The sequence below is a fragment of the Gopherus evgoodei genome, chromosome 16 (assembly GCF_007399415.2).
Source record: "Gopherus evgoodei ecotype Sinaloan lineage chromosome 16, rGopEvg1_v1.p, whole genome shotgun sequence".
Lineage (NCBI taxonomy): Eukaryota > Metazoa > Chordata > Testudines > Testudinidae > Gopherus > Gopherus evgoodei.
Window position 1 is genome coordinate 6,861,148 of NC_044337.1, and position 27,809 is coordinate 6,888,956.

Here is a 27,809-nt window from a genome sequence, read left to right on the forward strand (position 1 = left end):
TCCATAAAGAGGGAAGTTTACACTGTTTCCTCCACATCAGTCTCCCCTGACTCCTGGAACCCCAGTTTGTTGCCTCTGCCATATGCTCAGTCTTCACTGGTCCAAGAACAGGTGTCCTGAGGTTTCTTTGGAACCTGGGTCTCTCCTGTAGCAGGATGACATGACACTCATCCCTTCAATGTTCTTACCTTACCTGGCTCTGCTCCCTCAGGGCTGATTGCACCAGTATTATTGGTGTGGATTGAGTTTTCAAAGAGGTTTGCTTTATTGTTAATAGCCTTAAGAGTCTTATTAGGGCAGTAAAAGCACTGGCTACTACCCAAGTTCCTTCCCTTCCACTTAACGCTAGAAGCCAAAAACAGATTTAGTAGGACAGAGAGGGAGGGAGGCACTGAGGGACTCAAATATTAATCTGCCTAGTTTAATAAAGGAAGCCTTTCTGTGTTCACAACAGCTGGAGGAAGGGTATGGGTGGACGGAATACCTGCTGAAATATGATTGCACTGTTTACCCCCAGGGCAATATAGAACAATGAAACATTGTGCAACTCAGCTGGGGGAAGTGTCAAACCAAAGAGTGTCTTAAAGTTCAAGGATTTTTACAAATGTTCTGTGCAGTGTTGGTGTAGCTGTATTGGTCCCAGAATAGGAGAGACACAACGTGGGTGAGGGAATATCTTTTAGTGCCTTCAATTAGTGAAAGGAACAAGCTTCTGAGCTACATGGAGCTCTTCTTGTTCACGAGGCCTGGTTGAGACTAGCACAGATTGCCCATTAGAACCACTTATTAAAGTTATACTTAGACATGCAGCTCAAACAAACAAAAAAAGCAAACTGAAGGTTCCTACTTCAGCTTTCACTGTCCCCCCAGGACTGTCCTTCCCTACGCTCCACCTGTGGGCTTCAGACCAGCATGAGCAGCCCCAGAAATGTTTGAGCTGCCTTGCTGTAACGTACAGTTCTGAACAACATTATGGGTGGGATTTTCAAAAGTGTCTGAGGAGCCTAAGGCCCATTTTCAAAAGTCAGTGGCAATGGGCTCTAGCCTCCTAAGTACCTAAATCACTTTAGAAGATGGGGCTTAGGCCCCTATGTCACTTAGTGCCTTTAAAAAAAATGTTACAGAAAGGGTACGTTTACACTGCAAAAAAAGACCTGCAGCACGGTCGGGCCTGGCCTAGATCAGTTGACTTGGGCTCATGGGGCTCGGGCTGTGGGGCTAAAGTCTGCAGTGCAGATGTTCAGGGTGGTGCTGGAGCCTGGGCTCTGAAACCCTGTGAGGAGGGAGAGTCTTAGAGCTCAGGCTCCAGGCCAACTGCAGCATCTACTCTGTGATTTTTAGCCCTGCACGCTGAGCCCCATGAGCTTATGACAGCTGACCCTGGCTCTGAGACATCGTGTCAGGGCTTTTTATTGCAGTGTAGACGTACCCTGAGTGACTTAGAAGCACACATGCTTTTAACTTTTGGGGCTTTGTCTCTCTTGTGTACTTAGACTGCGAGAACTTTGGGATGGGCTGACTCTGTGTTTTCACAGTGCTAGCACAGTGAGGCCCTGATATTGGCTGGAACCTCCAGGTGCTACCCCAATACAAGTCATACCACCACCAAAGCCAGAAAAAGAGATCATTAACAAGGAAGAGTGAGGCTGGCAGGAAAACAAGCATGGATATGTTCTTTGTTAAAACTAAGATGCTGAAACAATCATATAATTACTACCAGGGTTAGAAAGCTACCTTCATAAGTGGAACATGACAGTGAGCTGGCAGTTACATTACAGCTGAATTTTAAAGACATTCAATTCCCAATCAGTGGATATAGGGTCTGCTCTTCTGGGCAGGAACAGCACCTTTTACAACAAATTCTTCACAGTCTGATCATATTTTCACTCTGTCCTCCTAGCATTGACAGGACTGTCCTGGCTCCATTGTGATGACAGTTGTATTAGTGTGCCGTGTTGCTTTGAGGTTCGTTCGGAAACCCATTTTTCCTGTAAAAGCTACTGATTGTGGTCTCTGTGGGCCAGAGTTTCAAAAGAGCGCAAGGCCAGATTTCCAATTGATTCTGCTATCAGCCACCAATGTGCAAATCCAGAGTAACTTACAGCCAGGGAGATACCCCAGAGTACCTCTAGGAGTGATTGAAACCCAAATCTCTTCCACTGGGATCTACCTTCTCAGCGCCACAGAAAACAACTACCAGCATGTACCCAGCATTCAGGGCTCGTTGCCAGGTGTTTTCTATGGCATCAGTGTAAGCGACATGTTTACAGCCTGTCTGGCATGGCGGGGAGGCCCAACTGGCTGAACGCTGTACCGAACTCTGGAAGCCCCATCTGGCTGTTTGCCTCTTGGAGAAGTGGTTGGATGCAAAGAATTAAACACTAAAGAGCTTTTTCTGACACCTATGCAACAGCTCTGCAGCATCTCCTAGGCCAAACACTCCACTGTGTGCTCTCATTCTCTCTGTCCTGTAATTGCCCTCTTCTGAGAGCTGGCAAGCCCTGGGACAACAGTCAGAGTCCTTCCAAGATGCGGTCCTGTCCGTTGTCCTTAGCCATCACTCGGTATGCAATGCGTGTGAAAGAGCCAGTGAGCATTAGGACAAAGAGGATAAAGAGCAAGGGCCAGATCCCATATTCAATCGCTTTCAGGGAGCTCGGCTTATCCTCTGGGATGGTGTTGGTCAGATTCAGCATGTACCCAAGAGCCCAGCCAGCTGATATGTTACCAACCTAATGGAACAAAACAACAGAGTAAGATTGGGTTCATGGCAGGTGACTAGTGACAAGTGAAACCTAGGGCTGGAGGCTCAAACAGATCTCTCAGTGCCCAGACCCAAAGCTTAGTTAATTTTGTCCAAGTTTCTTTGGTCTCAAAATTGGGTTAGAAGACTCAATAGACCAGACTTTCTCAGGAGATTACTAGTTTCTGAAGGGCATTTCTGCTTCCAGTCCTGGCCAAAGGCAGGAAGGGCAGACGTGTGACTTTTTTTTTTTTAAAGACATGTCCAACCAATCACCCCTGCCCCCTAGATGGTTCAGAATCTAAACCCAAATTTCACAGCTGTTCCTCCACTCTGTAACAGACCACACTAGCTCTCTAGATGTGAACACTCCCAAACTTTGTAAGGCATTCAAAATACAGACGGCTCGGGATTTTTTTGGCTCAGGCTCATCTCTCAACTCAGAAAATCATGAAGATGTCCTATTGCCCTTCGTTTTAAATTCTCTCCAGGCCACCTTCCCTGATCTACCACCGGGAACGGTGTCCTGCACCCCATGACACACTGCATTCTAATAGAGGACTAGTTGCTGAACGTTAGGGTTGGAATTTTGACCCATTCATTCGTGAGGTCTGTCAAGTTTCACAGCAGTGACTGACACAGATGATAATCTTTCTGTGGCTTAGTTGACGGTCCTGCTTGTCAGACTAGTGACTTTATTTTATAAAAATACAGCACTGGGGTATAGCTACATAGCTCAGGTTCTGCATGTTTGGACTCATTTCTTATTTTATCCAAACTATTCCTCCCACACGCCCCATCACCTTTTCCTGGGAGGAACTGCTGCCAGCCAGAAATGACAGCATCCATGTAAGATATCACAAAAATGATTATGGGCTAGGACATATCTCTCCAAGGCACAATTAGCTACCTCCCCACAGACACATCCATTATCTAAAGCATCACATACTATATTACTGACCTTCTCCTGAAATGTAATCTGGCCAGAGCTGTCCAAGTCAAACAGGAATCCCCTTGTACTTAGATAGTAGATGAACGTGGATATGGAACAGTGATCAGCAAGACTGTCTGGTCTCATCTGGAACCTCTTGCTCAGCTTAACAGCATTTGCAAAAGAAGTTAGACAAGTAAATAGTCACTAACTGCATTTCTGAATGCTCCTAATATGGTAAAATCCAGCCCTTGTTGCTCTGTGCCACCGGTTGCTGAATTGCAGCAATGCTCAGGAATGTTCTCAAGCATCTTATGTATGGCTATGAAGTGAATGCTTCTTTCAGCCTGCTAAGCTGGAGACTTTTATTTCACTCTCAGAGAAGGGAGAGACCCTCCTTCATCCAAATCACTTTAAAATTTCATGTTTGTTTGTCTTTTCAAAGAAAAATCTCTTGAAATTCCCCATGGAAGGATCTCCATGCAGGAGGGGCATGAGGGTTTTTGGTGCTCTAGGCGCAGGGCTGGCTCGCCGATCCCGCGGCTCCGGTGGACCTTCCGCAGGTGTTCCTGTGGACGGTTCGCTGGTTCGGCGGCTCCAGTGGACCTGCTGCAGGCGTCCCTGCAGACAGTCCGCTGGTCCCGCGGCTCCAGTGGACCTGCCGCAGGACCAGCGGACCGTCCGCAAGCACGCCTGTGGGAGGTCCACCAGAGCAGTCTGCCACCCTCCCAAATCCTGGCGACCTAGGCGACCACCTAGGTCACCTAAATGGAAGCGCCAGCCCTGTCTCCATGGGCCCCCTGGGTGTTGAAGGGCCTCACGTCATGGGGTGTTCCATGTGGGAGAGAACAAGAGGATGAGGATAGTTTTGTATGGAAACAAGACACAAGTATGTAAAATACAAGAGGGCCAGTCAGCATCCCCTGTCTACTCCTTAATACAAAGGAAGCAGCACTTGATTAAATGAGAAACCGAGGGAGAGGGGCTTTGATCACAGCTCCCATGGGTGATCTCTCTCTTCTGCATAACACTGTACAGATTATATCAAAGTCAGGGACCCTATTTGTTTGGCATAATATATCTATTGTCCAATGCTGAGCAGTCTTAGGAAGCCACAGAACAACCACAAAGCAGTGATAAAAAATGAAAAATACAAACAGGCAAATTTAGATTGGACAAAGTTTGACATTTGCGGAGATTTGGAGCTTTTTATAACCTGGGGTCTCCCAGGAACGTCCCAAACATATGGTATAAAAAGAGCCTGGGTGCACCCCATGAAGATAAGTCCCATTCACAGCTAGATGGCACCTCCAGCCTGCTTGAACCACTCAGCCGGTCAGGCCACATCTCCTTGGTGTCAGCAATGTGGTGGAAATATTCCTACCAAGAGGATCCACACAACGGCTGGAATTTTCAGAAAGGCTCAAGCACTGATAATCACAGCCAGATTTTGAAAAGAGCTCAGCGTGTTGTGCGGAAGTTGGGTGCGGAGCTCCTTGGAAAGCCTGACCCTGACTGTGGAGGTTCGGCCCTTGGAAATCTTGCCCAGCAAGACCAAGCAGGTTTTGTTACATTCAGCTGTTGTCAGAAGCTGGAAACACCCTGGTCACCGAGGAGGCTGCAGAGTGTGTCTGCTCCTAGTACTTTCTCTCTCTCTGCAATGCTTTACAAAGCATGCAAGGAAAGGCTCACCCATTAGGTTATTATACCCATTCCAACAGTACCACGTACGGATAGGTGACTGACGCATGTGCTGTACAGACGAAGAGGCAGAACAGTCCCTGCCTGCATCCATGGAGAAAAGAATAGCTCATACGGACACGAGCATCAAACCAAATAGCCAAATAACAGATAAGCTGGCCTTGCTTCTCAGTTACCCAGTGGAGTCCCTCTGCTCAGCCCCACTAACAAACACCCCAATCTGGCCCCCTGAGGGAGTGGAGCGAGTCAGGGTCTAGAGTATTTTTGCATTCACTGGACCCCATTTCTTGAAAGTCCCAAAGCTTTGGAAATGGGCTAGATCTTAACCCAACACCCAGGAGAACCTCAAGCTCCCTTTGGCTGAGGTCGCCTGCTCGCAAAGCTCTCAGGAGAACCGAAGGTCTGAGCTGGGTTTTGCCTGAAAGCGTTGCCTGCGTCACTTATCCCCATGGTACAAGAGGGTTGGCTCAGAGTCACCTCTTCCATAGACAGCCCACAGAATGAGTCGACTGCCTGGCCCAGGTCGGTAGAGGGCGTCATCTTCTTCACAAGATCCAGAGCCTCGGAAATCACCTAGAACAGCAGCAAAAATACTCACTGGAAAATTCAGCCCATTTGTAGAATGATTAAAGCGAGGCAGCGGCGTGAGGGCACATGGGGCATGTTCCCAGGATGCTCTCCCGACACATCTGTATGTCTCCATGACACGCACCAGGAGATCAAGCAGAATTCATTACACCTGGTTACTGACCAAAGGGGCAAACAATAGAAATGTCTCTGGGAAGCTGCTTTTCTGGCCTTTTGCACAGACTAGGGCAGCCCTTGAGCTCCTCAGCACCAGACTCCCGGCTGGGGCTTGCAGCAGCAGGGAATAATTGGCATGCAGAACCGTCCTGGCCAGACCTCTTCCCAGCCCCTCTCACTGCTAGCCTCGAAATGCCTCCAGCAGGCCCCCAACTCCCTGCACCAAGGGTTTGGTGGAGGCTTCCCAGGCCAGGAGTAGGGTAACTAGTTAAACTGATCCTCCAGCTACTAAGTTGAATTACTTTCCCTTGTAGCTTATACGGCAAAGATGTGGCTGCAGCCGCTAGACACAGACCAGCACCCAGGAGAGAGTCTGGTCTCATCTAGCAGCTTCCACGCTCAAACTTTCCAAGCACTCTTTGCAGACAGGGGATCAGCGGTACAATATCTGCAGCAGTCGTATGTTCACCCCTGGCTCCCACATGACTCTGGACACTAGAACCTGTGGTTCAGAGAGGGGATGTTGGACAGAATATCAAAGTAATTCCCTACATTATGTTTAGAAAGTGCCAGGGGATCTGTAGCTTCCACTTGAACAATAAGCAAATATAAGAAAGGACAGCGCCTCCAGAAACACGGCACCCTGGTATTTCACTGCAGGCTCAGACAGCCTACGCCTCTGTTCCATCATAGCTCTTGAAGCCAAAGCCTTCTAGCCTAGAGGTCTAATGAGTAACCCAGGCTGACACCCGGTTCATTGAAGCCATGCTCGCGTAGACACTTGGGAGTTGTCACTAACCAGAAAGCTATCACTATTTGGAACCTCAAAGAAGCAATACACGTCAGATCCTCTAGGCTTGACAGGAGACCGCTACCACTTTAGCTTAAAAAAAAAATCGGTTGCTATTATTAGTGTAGGGCCCATGACACACTGTAGAACAGGTCTCATTCCCATCCAGTAGAGGGCAGTGCTGTAATACTACCCAGTGCAATTCCAATTCCACCCAGCAGAGGACAGAGCACTAACACATACTCATCAATCTTACAATGTTCATTAGCTGTTGAGCGGGGTATATCTCTTAAGAACTCTATGCGTAAAGCACACCTTAATGTAATGGAGAACTTACCTGAAATCTAGTTATGTTGGGCTGGAAAACTCCGTTTGGGGAACACTGTGAGAAGCTGCAGAACAAGGAGGAGTCAAACAAACTTCCCATGAGTTTCCTGCAGGCAGAAGAGTTGCTGGAGCCAGTTACGTGAAACACATCTTCAGAGGTAGGTGTCCTTAAAGAGACGTTACTTCCAGTGCAGGGCCCGTCATGCACAGAACCGAACCGAACCACCCGGGAATAGGAGAGAGGCCAGCAGGGATTAGACACATCTCTCACATAGCCATGGTCCTAGAGGGAGTAGATAAATCAGGAGCACAGAGTGCGAAAGGCAGTGCTGGAGTCTGAACAGGACTTTTCAAATAAAGACAAAATATAATGAAATGAAGGAGAGTTTGGTTTCAGCATACCAGGGTTATAAAAGAGAAGGCAGATTTTAAAAGCTTTGCATAAACCAACCCCCAGCCATTCAGATTCTCAACCAAACTATCTAACCCTCTGCAAAGTTGGGGCTTAAACCTGCATGGTACTGCATGTTTTCAGTGGGAGCTGCAAGTGTTTAACACCTTACAGAATCGGGACTTGTGGTGGGAATTTAGAGAACATGCCCCTTGTAAGTTTCCTGGTCCTTCTTGCCGGACCAGAAATACTGCTCCTCTGACCTTCCCCTTCCCAGCCCAAAGCAGACATGCAGGGAAGCTAAAGGATTTTCACAGGTCAGACTTATCAAAATTTCAAGAACAGGCCATCTGAGTTTGGGATGAATGTTCCGTCTACCAGTCCAGTCCAGCCCTAAAGATAAGAGATCCCCGTACCCAAACTCTTCTCATCCCTCTGAGACTGGGGAAACATCGCTGGGAATTTGGTTAATCACTCTGCTGTACCTCTCGTCACATTGATTCTCTAGCATGAATCAAAAGGAAGAACAGTCCATTGGTTAGACCACTAGTTGGAGCTGTGGAAGACGAGTTCAATTGTTGCTCTGCCACAAACATCAGGCCATTTCACTTAGTCTCCTAGTGCCTCAGTCCCCTATCTGTACAATGGGGAGAATGGCACTGCCTTCTCTCACAGAAGTGTTTTGAGGATAAATACATTAAAGATTGTGAGGCGCTGCTCAGATGCTCTGGTAACGGGTAGCACCACACCTAGGACTAGCATTTTGGGCTGGAAGCTTCATTTCCTAATGAGCCCTTGAATGGCAATATACAAAAACCTGTAGGAGAACACTTCAACCTCCCTGGACACACAATCGCAGATCTAAAGGTGGCCATCCTGCAGCAAAAAAAACTTCAGGACCAGACTTCAAAGAGAAACTGCTGAACTTCAGTTAATTTGCAAATTTAACATCATCAGTTAGGGATTAAACAAAGACTGTGAATGGCTAGTCAACTACAGAAGCAGTTTCTCCTCCTTTGGTGTTCACACCTCAACTGCTAGAAGAGGGCCTCATCCTCTCTGATTGAACTAACCTCGTTATCTCTAGACTGATTCTGGCCTGCATATTTATACCTGCCTCTGAAAATTTCAATCACATGCGTCTGACGAAGTGGATATTCACCCACAAAAGCTTATGCTCCAATACGTCTGTTAGTCTATAAGGTACCACAGGATCTTCATCGCTTTTTACAGGTCCAGACTAACACGGCTACCCCTCTGACTCAAGAGCAAGTGTTTATGATCTCCATGACTCTACTGTAATGCAAGTGGGGCAGAGGGGTCTCTCTGGGTTAAATCTGGGTCTAAAGCAAGGGCAGTTCCTTATAGGGAGGTGCACACAGAGCGGCTTTTAACCTGTGTGTGTGTTACGCACACAAACGTTACACAGTATCCATCTGGCCATGCATGCAGTACACCTATTGCTCAGCAGCCAGGAAGTAGACGTAGACTTGGCAGAATTCAATTTTTTATATATAATTTTGATGGAGAATATTAATGTTTATTTTTAAGCATTTTTTTCTATTTTTATTGATTTTAGTTTTCAGTTGCAGGAAATTGTGCGGGGGCAGACTATTATTTAGTGGCAGTAGGTGTTGAGATTCAAAAAAGGTGACTCCATTGCAGCTGGGAAGAGGGAAGTGTGGCATGGCCAAATGCTGAAGATCCCCCCCTGTGGGCCCCTCGAACCTGCAGTCCCGCATTATCGCATTATCCGTGTGGAATACGCCCTAAAGGTTATGTTGTGCTCTGCTCTTCAGTGACTTGCTGGGTGACCTTTGGCCCCGTCCTTCCTCTTTTTTCCTACCAGCAGTAGAAAAGGTGGTTCCCACTGTCACAAGTCCAGAATGATTTTTGGTTGGAGGAATTGGTAGCTTCTGAAATATGATACTTTATAGCTGTTTAAAATACAGACTGCCAACATCACATCAAAATAGACAAAGTAAATATCCTTAAATCAAACCCTCATAATTTCTTAAGGAGCGTTTTTCTTACATTCCCTATCCGTACATTTCAACAATCATTGATGGAAATATTTTTTCGTCGATTTGTGTGGGTGCGGTGAAATCAACATTTAACAATGAAAATCTAACCCAAGCCTAAGTATATGCCTGTGTTAATGCCACAGACACATATTCTTTGCACACTAGTATAAACAGTGCTTGTGACGCAGGCTCTATGCTAGTGTACTTGTAGGCAAGCTCCTGCATGAGAGAGGGTGTCGGATGTTACCCGACTATGTATGTGCATTGACTATAAAACTTAAGGCATGAAGCAGCCATGAAGCACATGAGCACGCTGCACTCACCTCTATGGTTTTCAACAGCAGCCTCTTGCGGAGCTGGTCTGTGCCATAGCACAGGAAGCGGTGGGTGCAGACCCTGTGCTCTTGCCCGTACAGCCGCAGCGTCACTTCATTCTTGGGATCTGTGCTCCTTTCTTTGATCTTGAAAGTGATCTGGGTTGAGGCTCTTCCTATGGTCATGACTCCAACTGTTCCCTTCCTGGAGCGGCTCCACCGCCCAATCCAGCCATACTAGACAGAAGGGAACCAGAGAGGAAGATTTTTCGTACACCTGACAAGTATCTGAGTTCAGATGCTCTGGAGGAATGAATGGGGAGGAACTGGAAATGCAACACTATACCTGCCACCATTGGAGGCACAAGCTACTGCCAATCCTGCCCCTGCCACTTCTCCCATCATCAAATCTCAGCACCAAACTACTGATATTCTCCCTTGCTGCTATTTCAGTTTAAATAACAATAATAATAGGCCGTACCCACATTAACACGATACACCATCACCCAGGGAATTTTCCAAAGCCTTATTGCATACCTAGCAAAATCAACTTTCCCCTGGAAAATGGGCACAACCTTTAACCCCGAGCAGGACATCTAGGAGTCTGAGATCTTGACACTGAATGGCTGTCACACTGTGGAGTGAACCTGCAGCCAGAGGAGCACAAACTGGTAGCATCATTTAGGTTCTAGGAGCAGTTTTGTTTATGGGCTGGATCTCGTGTGTTTGATTGTCATGGAGTGTGGGGGATTCAGGCCCTGCACCCCTTTTCCTGGGACTCACAGTGACTCTCAGCCAGCCAGTAAAACAGGTTTATTGGACAACAGGAACGCAGGCTACAGCAGAGCTTGTAGGCACAGCCAGGACCCCTCAATCAGGTCCTTCTGAGAGTTCAGGAAGCTTAGTTCCCAGCTTGGGATTCCCTGAATTCCAACCACCCAGCCCAAAACCGAAACTAAACTAAAACCCTCCAGCCGGCCCCTTCCTTTGTCCAGCTTTCCGGGCAAAGGTGCTGACACACCTCCCTCCTACCTGGCTCAGGTTCCAGGCTTAGGTCCTGTCCCTCGCCTAAAGTCATCCCCAGCTCTCCCATCCCGCACACAAACAGTCCCCACTGCATCACACTTAGGTTCTAGGAGCAGTTTTGTTTATGGGCTGGCTCTCGTGTGTTTGAGATAAATGGACGGTAAATACAGAACGAGGGAAAAGGTGTATGCTGTGTATGGACAGGCTCTGCCAATCACAGGCAGGAGGTCATTGAGTCAGAGACTGTCGCCGGGTCCTTAAAGACTGGATCATTTTTAGAGCTGAGCAAATCCTGGATAAAAATATCCCTGGACTAATATCCATGAGAACTACATTGCGAAAGCTATTACAACTCACACTGAGCAGCTGGGTCACTACAAAAAGTAAGTTTCCCTCTCTTGATACTGACACCTTCTTGTCAACACTTGGGAATGGACAACATCCACCTACATTGAATTGGCCTTGTTAGCACTGCCCCCACTTGGTAAGGCAACTCCCCTCTTTTCATGTGCTGTGATATATATACTGCTTACTGTATTTTTCACTCCATGCATCTGATGAAGTGGGGTTTAGCCCATGAAAGTTTATGCCCAAAGAAATTTGTTAGTCTCTAAGGTGCTACAAGGACTCCTCATTGTTTTTACTGATACAGACTGACATGGCTACCCCTCTAAAACTCTCACTGTGATTCACTGAATAATGTACTCATTTAAGAACCGCATTAGTTGCTGAATAGGTGACTCTGGCTACAGCACTGGACTAGCTGCAATCATTTAACAACAATCATTGCAGACATGAGCACTGAGAACAGCAGAATCTCACCTATGTTTAAAGGCACTGGTCAGTAAGCAGTGATTTCTTATACCATTTCTCTCTACAGAGGCATATTGATAACTACACAGGACTCTCCTCCTAGCCCCACTGAAGTTCAGGTACTTCAATTCCATGGGGAGATCTCCCTTCAGGAGCATTTTGTAGTCTCAGTTCTCATACCCCACTGCTTCCTGCACAGGCAGATTTGACTGGGGCCGATGTTAGTGATAGAAAGAGGCCAAACGAAAAGGCAAGGACATGTATAGTCAAAACAGAAGCTGCTGTTCTGAATGGCTCTACAAATCTTGTTAATTACTGTGCCTACTTTTGGGTAGTCTCACTGCGTTCTACAGCATGGTATAATAAGACCTTTGTGGAGGACTCTGTTGCACGGGCATTAGTCTGACATGTAGGACAATCTTAACTGCTTTGAGGTCAGTGTGACCAGACTCCCAGATGTGACTTTTATAAAGTGGCTTTCCACAAATAAAATAAAGGAAGGGTTTATGGACTGTAGCCAGCAAGCGCATGGAATAATGAGCCCTTCCCTTGTACGGCACTGCCAGTTTGGGAAGGCAGTGTTCTGTTTAATCTGTACCTCCTTGGAACGGAGAGAAGGAATCTGTAATGAACGGGCTAGAGCGTGTCAGAGTGAGGGTGCATGACGGCATGAACAATGCTGCCCTCTATTAGACAAAGTCAGAACTGCTCACAGCCCCAATACTAAAGGAGACCTGAGATGAAATGCTAGGGCCTGTGATACCGGAGCGAAAGGATATGAATTCTGTTTGCTGTCTTTAGGAAGTCCTGAGAGGTACCTGAACAGAACCAAGTGACCCAGCAACCTGGAACAACAGTGAGGGAAGTTGGTGGTGGTTACCATCTGTACTAGAGCTGCAAGACTGAGGGGGTTATCTTGTTTTTTTGTTTTAAACAACCCTTAAGTCTTGGGCCAGGTTTACTAAGAATCTCAAACTTCTTTAAAACCTGGACAAATTTTCCTTGAAGCCTTGGGGAGTTTTTGGTGCACATCTGTAGAACCCTGTCCTAAAACAGCTGTTCTATTAACCCAATAGTAATGGTTTGATTCCTTCCACACTGGCCAGCCAAACGCTATTATCATATAGTCTGGCCATAACAAAATGTTTAAGTGTTTCAAAACTCTGTTGGAAGCCCCAAACAGGCAGAAGCTTAATGGTCCCGTCACTATCTCCACTATTTACTCCTTCAGCCCCGTTCTTCTCTCTGCTATGCTGCTGTGGCACCAGTGAAATCACCCTAGTGTGATGGAGCAGAGAATCCTACAGGTGTCCTAAGCCAACCCTACAGCCTTTACCTTGATGAAGTTCTCCAGAAGATAGTTAACAGTGACCCATCCAAACACCCCCTCGTTTTGACTGGACAGGATTTCTGCCCCCTGAAAGTCAAAGGGGTACGACTTCAGCCTGGCAGTTACAGCAGCAAGCAGAGTATCTGACACAGTGGGACCGGTGAGGCTGGGTGAAAAGAGAAGAAGCACATTAGTTGTTAAAGGGCCCCTCCCAAGAACAATCCTGAATGACAAGAGCCTCAATGCTTCTGGCATGTTGCTCATTTTGGGGAATAACACCCTGCAAGTTATAATACGGCACCAATCAATTGCACTAATCACCAGCTTGGTCACGTGGCTGGAGAGGAGCACACACAGGTTGTGCCCTGGGGAAGCAAAGCATAAGGTCTTAGAGAGGACACAAGGTCCAGTGGTTAGGGCACGAGGCTGGAAATTGGGAGATCCAGATCCAATTTCCTGCCCTACCACAGACTGCCTGTGTGGCTGTGAGCTAGTCAGTCCATGGGACTTAGACTCATAAATACCTCTGAGGAGCTGTGCCTCCACTCCTCCTCTGTGAAATGGGGACAGCAGCACTCCCCTCCCTCTCAGGGCCACTGGGAGGATAAATAGGTTAGACTGTGATGCGCTTCGAGAATGGGGGCCAGCTAAGTACCTCAGATGGTTTACCTGGCCAGTGTAGTCAGGGATGAACAGAGATGGGGAGCATGGGCAGAGTATAACGGAGGTGAGGGGAGGCTAAACCTCCCCAAACCTCATACCATCAGGGGGAGAGGCAGTGGCAGATTTGGGGCCCCCAGAAGAATCTCCTCTGCCATGGTCCCAAGGTTGGAGGAGCTCTCACTTTTCCTGTCTCAGGGCCACAGCAGGGGGGTGGGGGTAGGGAGAAAGAGGAGCTAACCGGGCAGGGCCACGGGGGAAGGGGCAGAATGGGATGGGACCATGTGCAGGGCTGCAGGCAGAAAGAGCGGAACAGGGGAGGGGCTCCAGGCTTGGAACTCCAGCCAGGGCCAGGAGCTCCAGGGCGGTCCCAGCTCAGGCTGGGAGCTCAACCCTGGCTAGGGCTGAGCTCTCAGACCCCCCTACCCCCTCCCATGGCTCCAATTGAGCCCTCCCCCCTCCCCCCGTCCTGTCCAGGACCAAGTTGGGGGAGGGGGTCGAGCTCTCAGCCTCCCTCCCCGACTCCAGCCGGGGCCATGAGGGGGCTGAGAGCAGCAAGCAGGAGTGGGGCCTTGGCCGGAAGAGCCTCCGCAAGGGGAAGCCTCCTCTGGCCCCCATGATGGGGAGGCTCGTTTATAAAATGGTTGTTCACACCCAATCCGCCATCAACACATGGGTAGCTGAAATCTTGACTCACTTCAGCAGCCTTGTGCCAGCAGTTGCTCCCAAATAGATAGGGGTTTGGTCATGCTGTCCCTCAGGGATTTCCTTCATTGCCTGGCCGAGGCACGGCTTTAAGCTGTTCCCAGCTTCCCCCGGGGATCCGGAGTAGTTGGAGATTCCAGGATCTAAGGACCCAAAAGAAACATAAGAAATATTACGACAGGGTGGAGGAGCCATTAGCCACAGCAATACATGCGCCTTTCCAGATGTACACAGTTCTGTGCAGAGTTTAGGATTTGCTACAGCAGATCCGTAAGGTGATGAGTCACCTGGGCTAGGCCACAGCCAAACCACAAGCCAGAGACTGGTCTGGTGACATTCAGGGCTGGTATAAGCACCTCACTGGTGGAACAGCAGCTGAGTCTGCTCAATATCATTTCAGGGCTTGGAACTCTTCTGCATGCTAGTGGCAAAGACTCCCCAAGCCTTAGTCTGCCCCTGCCCTGTTCCTAGAACTTCTCCATCTTGCTCCGACCCTGCTCTGGACTCCTGATGCTAGCTTTGACCCTTAGACCCAACTGCCATGATTCTGACCACTAGGCATGACCATCCCCCATCATGGTTTCTGCTAAGATCAGACCAGAATCCTGCCTCTAATAATGGCTAATACATGATGCTTTAGGGGACAGAGATAAAAAGTGAGTGCATGTAAATATAACACAATGCACGTAATTAAACCAACAGATGCAAGTTTAGGGTATCTACCAAACTACATAAATCAGCATAAAAGACCCACATCAGAGATCTGAGAGTGATAAGTGGGAAAGGACGCAGCAAACTGAGCTGAGGCTGTCAGCTTCCTTCTGAAGTCATTTCTTCCTGTTCACAAGGAGGTTTCTATTTGTGGCTGCTCTCAGCCACAGCACAGGAAGGCTCTGTCTACGAGGCCAGAGGAAGTTGTCAGTGCATGCACAAGGACACTGCTAAAGCAAGATTCATGGGGCTCTGAAACTGGATTGTTTTTTCAGAATAGCCAAGCGATCTGTCCACTTTCCGGATTGTGGTCACTTGCACTAAACACTCAGGATGCTTGTTCTGTTTTAAGACCTCATAAGAAAATGTATCTTCTCCTGCTGAGCTCAATTTATTGTTCAAAACTCAACTCCCGTTCAGATATCATTGCAGTTTGTAAAGCACCATTAGCATGCATAGCATTTTATACAACAGCTAGAAGACAAGCTCCTTGCCCAGTGCTTCTTCCTCTTAGGCCCTGTCAATGCTACAAACAGAGTTCCCAACTATCATGATTTTATCACAAATCCCCAGCTCCTGGAGGCATGTGATTATCTGATAATTTCAGCTTTCATTGGTTTTAAAAAAAAAGAGTAAGGTTTTGGCCCACATGGTTGTGGAGAAAAGCTTGAAAATATGACCCTGAAAGGTTATAACAGTAGAAGACAAATAAAAAGAATTCAGAAATTATTTTTTAAAATTGCATGATTTTTTGGGCCCGACTCATTATTTTTGAATGTGTGTGGGGCCAGCAATGCTGAAATAACCAGAATTAGTCGTGGTTTCTGCCAAACGTTTTATTAAAATATTTTTAAACAAAATACCTTATAATTAAACAGACAGAGCTACAAATATCCCACTCATTTTATCCAATGCCACAGAGGCCTAAACAGAGAAACAACTAATATATTGTTAAGGATAATATGGTGTACATTGTTTATAGTTATACAGTACTAGCTAGAACAATCGATTGTCATATAGGACCAGACATATGCCCACTGAAGTCAATCTAAGCATGGCCCCAATTCAGGTAAGCATGTGCTTGAAGTTAATCTGTTCAGCTTTTCTCAGTACACGCTGAGATCAACATGATTCAGCAGCAAAGCAGATGCCAAAGCTGAAGCTCAGTGACAGCACATGGCTGTGAGGTGAAAAAAAAGTTGTATGGACACAATTCAACTGCGGTGGTTGTAACTGGGTCAGATGACTTGTCACAGTGCCAGCAGCAGGGCCAGGGACTCAGTCTCCAGCCTGATGCATGTTCCATTAGCACATTTTGACAATAGCCAAGATTTAACTATAGACTTACTGAAAGTCATTAGTTCTTGTGTAAAAAAAAAAAAATTCACCTTAGAAACTAACATTTATTTGGGCATAAACTTTCGTGGGCTAGAACCCACTTCATCAGACGTATGAAGTAAAAAAATACAGGAGCAGGTAAATGCATGAAAAGATGGGGGGTGTTTTAGCAAATGTTAGGTCAGTCTAATGAGATAAATCAATTAACAGCAAGATACCAAGGGAGGGAAAATAACTTTTGAAGTGGTAAGAGAGTGGCCCATTACAGACAAGTATCAGAGGGGTAGCCGTGTTAGTCTGGATCTGTAAAAGTAGCAAAGAATCCTGTGGCACCTTGTAGACTAACAGACTTTTTGGAGCATGAGCTTTTGTGGGTGAATACCCACTTCGTCTGATGCATGTAGTGGAAATTTCCAGGGGCAGGTATATATATATATGCAAGCAAGCTAGAGATAACGAGGTCAGTTCAATCAGGGAGGATGAGGCCCTGTTCTAGCAGTTGAGGTGTGAAAACCAAGGGAGGAGAAACTGGTTCTGTAGTTGGCAAGCCATTCACAGTCTTTGTTTAATCCTGAGCTGATGGTGTCAAATTTGCAGATGAACTGAAGCTCAGCAGTTTCTCCTTGAAGTCTGGTCCTGAATCCATTACAGACAGTTGACAAGAAGGAGTGAGTAACAGTAAGGAGAAATTAGTATTGGGGAAATTAAGTTTGGGTTTTGTAATAACCCAACCACTCCCAGTGTTTATTCAGGCCTAATCTGATGGTATCTAGTTTGCATATTAATTGCAGTTCCTAATTAATTAATTAGTTCCAGTTCTTGCGTCTGAGCTTAAGTGCTTTCCTGAATCAGGGTCTATATGAATTCCCATCTCTTAGCTGATTAGTAGCTTCCTCAGTGTATTCACCAGGCTTAGATGTTTACGGTAGTTAATAAATTCTTTCTAGCAGGTTTCAGTAATGGGTGTGTTCCAGAACTCAGGTCCTTCACAACAGGGCCGCCCACAGGATTCAGGGGACCTGGGGTCTTCGGTGGTGGGGGGCCCCTGCTTTGGTGGTAATTTGGCAGCAGGGGGTCTTTCCGCTCCGGAACCCACCACCGAAGTGCCCCGAAGACCCGCGGCGGGGGCCTCCTGCCACTGAATTACCACTGAAGCGTGACCCACCGCCAAAGTGCTGGGTCTTCGGCGGTAATTCGGCAGTGGGGGGGTCCTTCCACCTCGGAGTGGAAGGACCCCTCACCACCAAATTACCGATGACAACTTGGAGCAGAAGAAGCTCCTGGGACCCAGGCCCTGCGAGAGTTTTCCGGGGCCCCTGGAGTGAGTGAAGGATCCCCACTTGCCAAATTGCCCCACTTGCCCCCCCTCACCTCAAGGCACCCCTGCTTCAAAAATCCAGCATTGTCATTGATAATTCCAAGCAGTCACAGCACTGTCTTGAACTGCTGTGTAGTTCCCATCATCTCATAATTGACTTGTTGAATCTGGGACCAGAAAAAAAGAACTTTGGTGAAAGCTACTGGTAACAGCATAAAGCAATCCTAGGCAGATCATAGTTAAAATGTAATCAACTAATCTTTAGTTCTATACATTAGATCTTGAGAAGATGAATGCAGTAAGCTACAGTCTCCCCTTTCCAATTTTTCTTTTCTACAAAGCATAGTATAAAAATGTTAGATTTCCTGGACACTTAAATATTTCCATTGCTAAGATATTATAATTCAGGTACTCCTTGCTCAATTAACTTCAAATTTTATAGGAAGGGTGGGGGGATAGCTCAGTGGTTTAAGCATTGGCCTGCTAAACCCAGGGTTGTGAGTTTAATCCTTGAAGGGGGCCATTTAGGGATCTGGGCCAAAAATTGGTCCTACTATTGAAGGCAGGGAGCTGGACTCAATGATCCTTCAAGGTCCCTTCCAGTTCTAGGAGAGAGGTATATCTCCTATGATTATTATTATCTATCTCTAAAACCTAATCTATATTTTTAATCCAATAAACCATTGCTTACGGATTTCATAGGGGGACCAAAAATCAGGTTTATAATGGAAACTCACTGCAAATACAGAGTGGCAACTACTGCTCCATATAATAGTGGATATAAGAACTAATAGCTCTCAGTAGGTGCTAATGGAAAAATGCATCCGGCTGGAGATTTAGCATTCCTGGCTCTGCCGCTGATTCACTGACACCTTCAGCAGGTCCCTTCCTTGCTGTGTGCCTCAGTTTCCCCCAGCTGTAAAGTGGGGGCAAAATGTTTACCTATTTTTGCAAAGAGTTTTGAGATCTTTGGCTGACAAGTGATCTCCCTATCTATGAGGCCACCCAGTAAGGTCGGGCAGCATTGTTTTTGGTATCTAAGGATCAGGATGCTTATGACATATAGTACTTTCCCTGAGAAGCTTGCAGAAAATCAGGTGCTGATCCTGCAAGCTGATTCTCATGGATATAGAGCCCCTTGCAGGGTAGTAGCACAGCAACAGCTATTGAATTGTATTCAAACCCAATATCTATTGTTCCCATACCAGTTGAAGCATACCACTCACACCAGATGTTGGTCCCAGTGAAGAGACAATGCCATCAACACAATCAATACCACTCATCCCAAGACATACAGGCCTCTCATATGCTTCAGCTAGTGCCATCTAATGGAATGGGCAGTTCCGCTTAATTTCCCACCAGATGCTTCAGTCATGAGGCAGAGTAGAAACAGCTGCCTGGGTCTTTAGCTTGTAAGGGATTTATTTGCACCTCATAGTTCTTTCATGCAGAGTTTGCAACAGACTTTGTGGTGGAAATTGACTATGCAATGAAATGTCCATTGACATTGACAATTGACTATGCAATGAAATGCAAGTGTCCATACATTAGCAGCAGAACACCACCTTACCTTGCACAGCACAGGAGCTATGTTCACTGATCACCCCAGTATTGTTCTCTTTGCTGGCTGACCACTGGTATATGAACAGGGTAGTGCGGGATGGGCCAGCATCCAGCACGATGCCGTACTGAAAAGCAACACAAAGGTCATAAATAGATACATCCCTGAAGACACACATTTGTGCTCTGGTTTGTTATTGCGGGATTGCTCGGCTGCACAAATACTCAGCATTGTCAACTCCAAGTGTAACCCACTGTGACACTAAGAGCATCCCTGGTGTCAGGAAATGAGTTTCAGATGCCCTGACCAGTTCAATTGACCTCATCTCATAATCTGTATGTAATAATTCCTTGGAAAACTAATGACTTACTGATCATGAATATTCTTGTATGGTTAAAAAAACCACCACGAGGAGTCCTTGGGTTTTTTGCTGACACAGACTAACACGGCTAGCACTTATTCTTGTATGGTGTATGTACAGCAGTGGTCACCAGCCAGTAGATTGAGATCTGCTGGCAGGGACATCCAGAGGGAGGGGCAAGTGGAGCAATTTGCCCCAGACCCCACAGTGGCCCCGTGAGCTGCTCCCGATTTTCGGCAGCAATTCGGTGGCGGGCCCTTCACTCACTCCAGGTCTTCGGCAGCAGCTCCTTCAGTGCAGCAGAAGACTCGGAGCAAGTGAAGGACCAGCCGCTGAAGTGCTGCCGAAGCCTCGGAGTGCTGCCTGGTGAGTACAAGTGCCAGAAAAATAAAAAGCCGCAATCGGCGGCACTTAGGCTGCTCTATTGCCGCTGCTTCATTCTTCGGTAGCTATTTGATGGCGGGTCCTTCCCTCCGAGAGGGACCCGCCGCTGAATTGCCACTGAAGACCCGGCCCTGCCCCAGGCACCCTGAATCCTCTGGGCGACCCTGTCTGCTGGTTGATCGTTGAGCCTGACAGTCAATCTCAGTCTGAATCTAGGGTTGCCAACCCTCCCGGTTTGACTGGGAGTCTCCTGGAATTGGGTTTGATCTCCCAGAGGCTCCTGCAGTCAAACCAGCAGATTGGCCACTAACAGTCTGGTGGCACAGTGGGGCTAAGACAGGCTCCCTGTCTACCCTGGCCCACGCTGCTCCCAGAAGTGGCTGGCACATCCCTACTTCTTTGGGAGGGCAGGGGATCTCTGTACACTGCCTTCACCTGTGTGCACCGCCCCCGCAGCTCCCACTGGCCGGGAACAGGGAACACTGTCTACATGGGTGCTTTATAGTGATGAAACTTGTTGCACTTGGGGAGGGGCGTGGGGGTGTTTTTCCATGTCCCCTCCTCCCCCCCAAGCAAGAAAGTTGCAGCAATGTAAATTGCCAGTGTAGACAACCCCTGAGACAGGACTTTTAGCTCAGACAAGAAGCATTAAGATCTAGAAGTCCCAGTCCCAATCCCTGCTGCCAACAAACCACCCAGAGGTGTTGGTGCTATACAACGATTTCAGAATCAGGACTCCAACTGCAAAGAAATCTAGGGGATTGGCTTAAATCATGAGATAAAACAACCTCTTTTTTTTTTAATCTTTTCATTCTGGTTTCAGGACCTTTCAGTTTCACTCAGGTCATGATTTGAAGCTTCCCTACAACACTGAAGGCTAGAAACTTAGCTTTATTTTTAATGAAAGCTGAGAGGCTCACATGTTCATGTGATTCCAGGAGCTGGGGCTTTAAGAAAAATGCCAAATAGCAGAGAGTTGTGATAAAAGTCACAAGAGTAGGCAGCAAGGGGAGAAGAAATATGTGAAGAAATATGTCTTATAAGCACAATGAGGGAGTGTCTATTAAATGCAGTTTGCCTATTGCACCAACTGGCCTTGTAAATGTCACTATCATAGTTGTTTTCAGGCCCTTTCCCACCCCTGCCTCCATCAGAAATTTGCAATAATCCCAAGGAAGCATAAAAATCAGATCTGCCTCCACCTTCCTTACCAGGAATGTTTTATCTCTATCAAACCTGCACTTTGGTTTGTTATTGTAGGGTTACTCAGTAAGGAGGGCTGAGTGGTGCACAGTGCTTTATGATTATAATTAAAACTTTGTAAGTACTGCAAGAAAATTCCTGACCAGCTGAAATTTCACACAAGCTCATGTGAGCAGTCTTTGATCCTTGTGCATGCCTCAGGGTAACTGCAAAAAGTGAACAAATTCACTGGGAAGGATGTTCCTGAACCATGTTTTAGGGTAAACAAATGCCACCAAATAATCCCAGAAAGTTTCAAATTTGTAACAATGAGCATTTGCACTAGCAGTCCTGATTCTCATCTAACTGGGGAGCAACATGACATGAACAACACGCCCAGTCAAAAATGCTCAGGTTGGAATTTTTAGAATCCTATGGGATTTGGTCACCCAACTCCTATTGAAAGTTGAGTGCCTAAATCCTGTCGGCCCTTTTAAAATCCTAGCTTCCAAATCCAAAATTTGGAATGTTCAAAGCAGGGGTTCTCAAACTGGGGTCAGGACCCCTCAGGGGGTCACAAGGTTATTTCATGGGTGGGGGCTGACAAGCTTGCAAAACCCCCACCCCCCAACCTACTTTGCCTCCAGCATTTATAATAGTGTTAAGTATATTAAAAAGTGGTTTTAATTTACAAAGAGGGGGTCAGACTCAGAGGCTTGCTATGTGAAAGAGGTCACCAGTATAAAAGTTTGAGAACCACTGGCTCAAAGTAATCACCAATAAACCATTTGCCAGCAAGCCACAGGCTTAATTCTGTTTGCATATAAAGTTCACTGAGGGTCTGACCTTTGTTTACATTAAGGTCACTCTCTACTGCTTAAGTCATTAAAGGGAGATAGATTTACAATTACTTTAAGGTCTCCATTTACACTGTGAATTGGCCTTACTGTAAATCAGAATTGGGTCCTGGATAATTTTTGAATGAACAGATTCATGGAAATGGCACTCTACTTGCAGACAAGCCACAAATAGAATGAAGGGCTAAATCTGACTCAAAATCTGCTGTGAGTAGTTCCCCCAGCCCTAGTTAGAAACCTGCTAGTAGCATTTGTAAGAGGCTTAGGATGACAGATGCTGTAGAAGTATTATTCCAATCGCTGCTCTCCCAGTGATAATAGCAAACACTTGCTGGTAAAAGTCACACAAGACTGTTTCATAACTACATCGTATGCCCCCTACTCGATCTGTGCAGGAAATCGCTTTCAAAAGTTTCCTATACTGCACTGGGATGAAACCAAGACTTTTCAAGATGGTCATGAAAAACCAACAAGCGACAAGAATAGCCAATAGCCTGGTGGGGAGGGCACTTCCTGTGATGTGGAGGACTCTAGGGTCACCCACATCTGTTCCCCACCAGGTTAGTGGCTGTGATGGGAGGACTCCCTCCTTCCCTCCCATCCTGGACCTGAGTAACTTCCCCACAAAAGTTTCATCAGATTTGGCCATTTCCCCTGACAAGTTTCTGTTTTCAGATCGGTATTTTCCAATAAAACATTTTATGAAAAGGTTCCCCCCCATCAGCTCTAGCCAGAAGCCCTGTGCCACTAACGGTTCATTGTTAACGGGCAGGGCTCTGTCCTCAAGGCAGAGGGATCTGAATTCCATCCCCTGCTGTCATGGTGATGTTCTGAGGCCACACTGAGTAGCAAGGTGACAGCACAAGGTTGTTACAGCATGTATATCCCACTTTCACATGATAATTGCCCAGCGCAGCAGCTACTAGCCAGCTCCCCAGCCATACAAGGGCTTGCTTTGACTAAACTGCTAATAGTGGAGCACATGCTCTCACCAATCCACACATCCAGCTCTCCACATCCATCCTTCATCCCCATTCATTCACACTTACCAGACATCTAATAGTCAGAGGACTAAACCCGCTAGCTAAAGGCCATGACAAGAGATGCTGTCCCAAGGCAAAGTCCAGGGGTGAAGCCAACTCTCTTCTCCCACAGCTGCTGGAAAAGGGGATTGTGCTGAAATTCCTGTTAGGTGCAGACTCTGCTTTGGGCTCTTTCTTATCTCTGGCAAACAAATACCCGATCACTATTAAGCCATCCTCATCTCCATCACCTCTGCTGCTAGGAAGAGTTTTGTGTTTCCCCCAATGGGTGTGTGTTGAATGCTATGAGGGTGTGCATGCAGGTGTGGGATCACTATTAATCTAACCCTCCCTTTGCTTTTCAGCTGGTGCAAAGAGGTAATCTCTTTCCCACCCTCAGTCTTCATTTTTGACTCAACCTCCACTCTGTGAATAGTGTCAGCCTGACTGCTGCTGGCCAGAGCTATCCTACCCATGGGCAGAATGAAACTGGCCTGATTCTGATCAGTTTCACAGCTACCTGCGGGGTTCTAAATAGCCAAGTGAAAAGGAACAAAAGTGGTCAGTTTTCATTCATTTAACCTTGGGAAAGCTCTGAGCTGCAGCAGACACACTGGAGCCGTCGTTCTTCAGACTCAGGCAAGGCTTTGCTTCCCTAATTACACACTGTTCACATTTATAAGCTCATCTTTACAAACATAACAGCTAGAAACTTTTTTTTTAAATGAGAACATTGATTCTGCAAACGTTGATAGCACTTGTCTGGAGAAAGCTTCCTACTCTTCATGGATGAGTAGATTTTTCAATCCTGCCTAATGAGCAAAGGCTAGACTATCTGGTGGGGGGGGGAATACAAAACAAAACCAAACCACAACTGTGCCACCCATTGATACAGGCAGAGGCGGCACTATGTATTTTGCTGCCCCAAGCACGGGAGTCAGGCAGCTTTCGGTGACTCGCCTGCAGGAGGTCCGTCAGTCCCCCATCTTCAGCGTACCCGCCGCCGGAGCCACAGTACTGGCGGACCTCCCGAAGGCGTGCTGCCAAAGGCTGCCTGACTGCTGCCCTCACGGCGACCAGCAGGCCGCCCCCTGCGGCTTGCCGCCCCTGGCACACGCTTGCTGCGCTAGTGTCTGGAGCTGCCCCTGGATACAGTCACATTCAGTGGCGAATGCTTCAGTGGATGTGAGCAAGGTTGAACTTGGAATAGGAAAGTGTAGGGCCTTCAACTGTGGAGGACCTTATAGCAAGAGATCATGGTTAAACTGAACAGCAGTTGGGGAGTTCAAATGAATGCTGAAACATTTTTTGCACTATTTAGACAGCTTTACTCCTGGCTACAACCAAAAATGGAGCAAATGCAAAGTATTTTCATATCCTGTCCAAACTTTCTTCATATGTCAGATTAGTGGTCACTGGAGCACAATACCTGTAAGTTTCCTTATAATGCTGTTATAGGGAGAGCCTAGGCAGTTAGCAGTCATAACCAAATGCACCCCTGTATTCACAACCTACACACCATTGTAATAATCTTTGTACAAAATATGCCTTGTAAAATAGCATTTGAAAACTAATAACTCACTGGTCAATAATATCATGATGAAATGTGTGCAGTAATATTATATGTAAAGTTATAAACATAAGCTGAAATTAGGTCTGAAAGACAAGTCTGGATAAATCTGTTTCTCAAGGACAGATCTTTGGCAAGGAAGGGGGCAGGAACAAATAGATCTGCCTCTTAGCAAACAACACCATGAAACTTTTCTCACCAGACTCCTTGACTGCAGGAATGAACTTTATCTAGGGGTAACTCTCAGGAAAATGCATTTCAAAGTGGGACTGGACTATGAAAGTGAGTGGAAAACACATCCCAAGTTCTCTTGCTCTATCTCTCTCTCTTCTTTTCAGATAAGATGACAAAAGAAACAGCCTTTGGGAAAGAATCTTGGACTGAGTTTGTTCATCAGTGTCACTGGAAACATGTTGTAAGGGACTTGACCTTGAACCAAGTCTATTTTGCTATGTTTAGTATTAGGAAGCATTTTATCTTTATTTCTCTTGTAACCATTTCTGACTTGAATGCCTTATGCTTCTACTCATTTAAAACCTAACTTGTTTTAGTCTTTAAATCAAAACTAATCCAGTGTTGTGACTGTGGGTAACTTCATTTAAGGTAGCAAACTATTGTATATTGAGACCCTTAGAGGGGCAAGGGACCTAACATATCTGAACTATCCAGGAGTGGGCTGGACAGTGTACAAGACACTTTGAGGGGGTGGGAAATCAGAGATTGGGAATATGTTGGGGTCACCCTACAAGTGGTAACCAAGGCTATTGGAAGCCAGAGTGTGGCTAGAGTTTGCTGACAGGCTGCTGGGATTAGAGTTCCTGGACCAGGGCTGTGGCTTTACGCAGACACGCAGGGTGTAACCTGCAGGCTGTTTGTGAGGAGCTCAGGTTGGGAGCCACAGCAGCAGAACATTGTGAGGCACCCCAAGTTGCAAGGCAGGGGTGACAACCCCTCATTGTTCTGGACTGCACCCAGGAATGTCATAGCAGTAAAGATATTGTACCAAAAGGAAGTTCACTGTTATTAGTGCTTGTTGCAGCGTCAAGAGCAAGCTTTCTGCTTATGGCCCTTTGAAGAAGAGGGAGAGGGATAGCTCAGTGGTTTGAGCACTGGCCTGCTAAACCAAGGGTTGCAAGTTTGATCCCCATTTAGGGATCTGGGGCAAAAATCTGTCTGGGGATTGGTCCTGCTTTGAGCAGGGAGTTGGACTAGATGACCTCCTGAGGTTCCTTCCAACCCTGACATTCTGTGAAAGAGGGCAGGCACCCCTGAATTTTGCCACTAAGTTGATGTACTTACTGCTACAGTGTGTTTAACAGCATAAAATAAGGCAATTAATGGATTTTGAGACAATGCTGCAACAGATGCAATTCTAGCCCAAAGTAAAAAGACAGGCTCCCTTTCACAGGTTGATCACATTAGACAGTGATAGATAATAGTCAGTGCTTGCTGATGTCAATATTCACCCTAGCACATCTTGCACAACATATGCCAGGGTAAGCCCACCCCTGACAACCATTCCTTACCTTGCACCTGGGGGGGTTCTGCACATCTTTAGTGGTGACACAAAGCAGCAGGATCCCAATCAGCCCAGCTAAAATCACCAGGGAAGGGGGAAGGAGTTCACGCCAAGACATCAGGCTCCTTTTCCTGCTTAGCAAAAGAGGAAGCTGTGGAGCAGCGAGCACAGAGACTGTCTGAAAGTTATTTGCAGCCTTCGTGGGGTGGGGGGGGTGGAGGTGGAGGTGGAGCCAGATGTTGGCTTTCAACACAGCTCAAGCCACAAGGCATAGACTGAGGCTTGATGTGTGTAAAGCGGGATCCTCTTTCCTACCACCACAGTAAATAAAAATACAACTTTGTGCTTATTTAGTGTCTCCAATGCTCAAAGACATTAATGGAGCTCTGGGTTAGTATTAGCCCATCTGTAGGTGGGTCTCTTCATCTGCCGGATGTTCTTTTCCTGTGTGACAGTATGAAGAGCTTACTTTAGGCCACTTTTAATTGATACCCTAAAGCCAAAGAAGCCATACATTCTCCTTGGAATGGCCACTGCTGCCTCCTTTATGCACAGATTATAATGTGGTCAGAAGACCAGACGCATTTCTGTGCTCTCTAGTATTGTCTATGTCCAGTGGAACTTTGCCCAAAAGAAATAAGATTAAAGTACAGAAAATGAAAGAGAAGTTTGTGCAAGAAGTACAGGATAAGTGTCCAGAAACAGATCTGGCACCAGCTCAAGAGGAGCGGAACTACCTCAGATGAATGTGGATGGTGGCGGTGGCATCGGTTTAGAGATGAAATGGGGAAAACCAAGGGAAAGTGTAGGTGGGGTGATGGACCAATGAACTGAAAATAGTGATCCAAAAAAAGAAAATGATTCATAAAGAAAAAACCCATCCAGTGTGAATGAAAATGAGTGCAAAGAATGAAAGCAGACTGCCAAGTGGGAGGTGAAGAAGGCCAGAGAAAGAGTGCCCTAGACTCCTGTATGCTGAGCTCTCAAATGACCCACATCTGGCTGGCAAAAAGGATCTGTAGCATTGCAAAACTGAGATGCCAAGGGAAGGAGGATGGTGTTGCAGTACCATCGTAAATCTCACAAATGTAGGGCAGGAAGGGACTTCAAGAAGTCATTAAGTCCAGATCCCCATCTCCATTCCCCACGTGGATCAAGTAAACCTAGACCATCCCTTACAGGTGTTTGTCCAACCTGATCTTAAAAACCTCCAATGACAGGGATTCCACAACCTCCTTTGGAAGCTTATTCCAGAATTTAACTACCCTTCTAGTTAGAAAGTTTTTTTCCTAATATCTAACCTAAATCTCCCTTGCTGCAGATTATGCCCATTACTTCTTGTAGTACCTTCAGAGGCCATGGAGAACAATTGATCTCAGTCCTCTTTATAACAGCCCTTAACATACTTGAAGACTTATCAGGTCTTTTCAGTCTTCTTTTCTCAAAACAAAATGTGCCCAGTTTTTTTAACTTTTCCCAATAGATCA

At 46.5% G+C, this 27,809-nt stretch overlaps 1 protein-coding gene across 1 annotated transcript; it reads right to left on the bottom strand.

Annotated features, from left to right (window-relative positions):
• Nucleotides 1-1,476: 1,476 nt before the first annotated feature.
• LOC115636113 (ectonucleoside triphosphate diphosphohydrolase 2-like) lies at nucleotides 1,477-26,463 on the bottom strand. The gene is made up of 9 exons (XM_030535833.1): nucleotides 26,330-26,463; nucleotides 19,437-19,554; nucleotides 14,492-14,642; nucleotides 13,141-13,300; nucleotides 9,975-10,202; nucleotides 7,247-7,519; nucleotides 5,853-5,948; nucleotides 3,705-3,839; nucleotides 1,477-2,732 (listed from the first exon to the last, which is right to left on the bottom strand). The coding sequence occupies exons 1-9, from the start codon at nucleotides 26,438-26,440 to the stop codon at nucleotides 2,514-2,516; spliced, it is 1,491 nt and encodes a 496-aa protein (XP_030391693.1). The 5' UTR covers nucleotides 26,441-26,463; the 3' UTR covers nucleotides 1,477-2,513.
• Between the last annotated feature and the right edge of the window lie 1,346 nt (nucleotides 26,464-27,809).

Excerpts from the sequence above, each read along its gene's own strand:
- LOC115636113 (XM_030535833.1), bottom strand. The coding sequence starts at position 26,440 with ATGTCTTGGCGTGAACTCCTTCCCCCTTCCCTGGTGATTTTAGCTGGG. Across the intron at positions 14,643-19,436 it reads TAGCTCCTGTGCTGTGCAAG|ATCCTGGAATCTCCAACTAC; the intron begins GTAAGGTGGTGT and ends TTGGGTCCTTAG. Across the intron at positions 3,840-5,852 it reads GTGGGCTGTCTATGGAAGAG|CTGAGCAAGAGGTTCCAGAT; the intron begins GTGACTCTGAGC and ends AATGCTGTTAAG.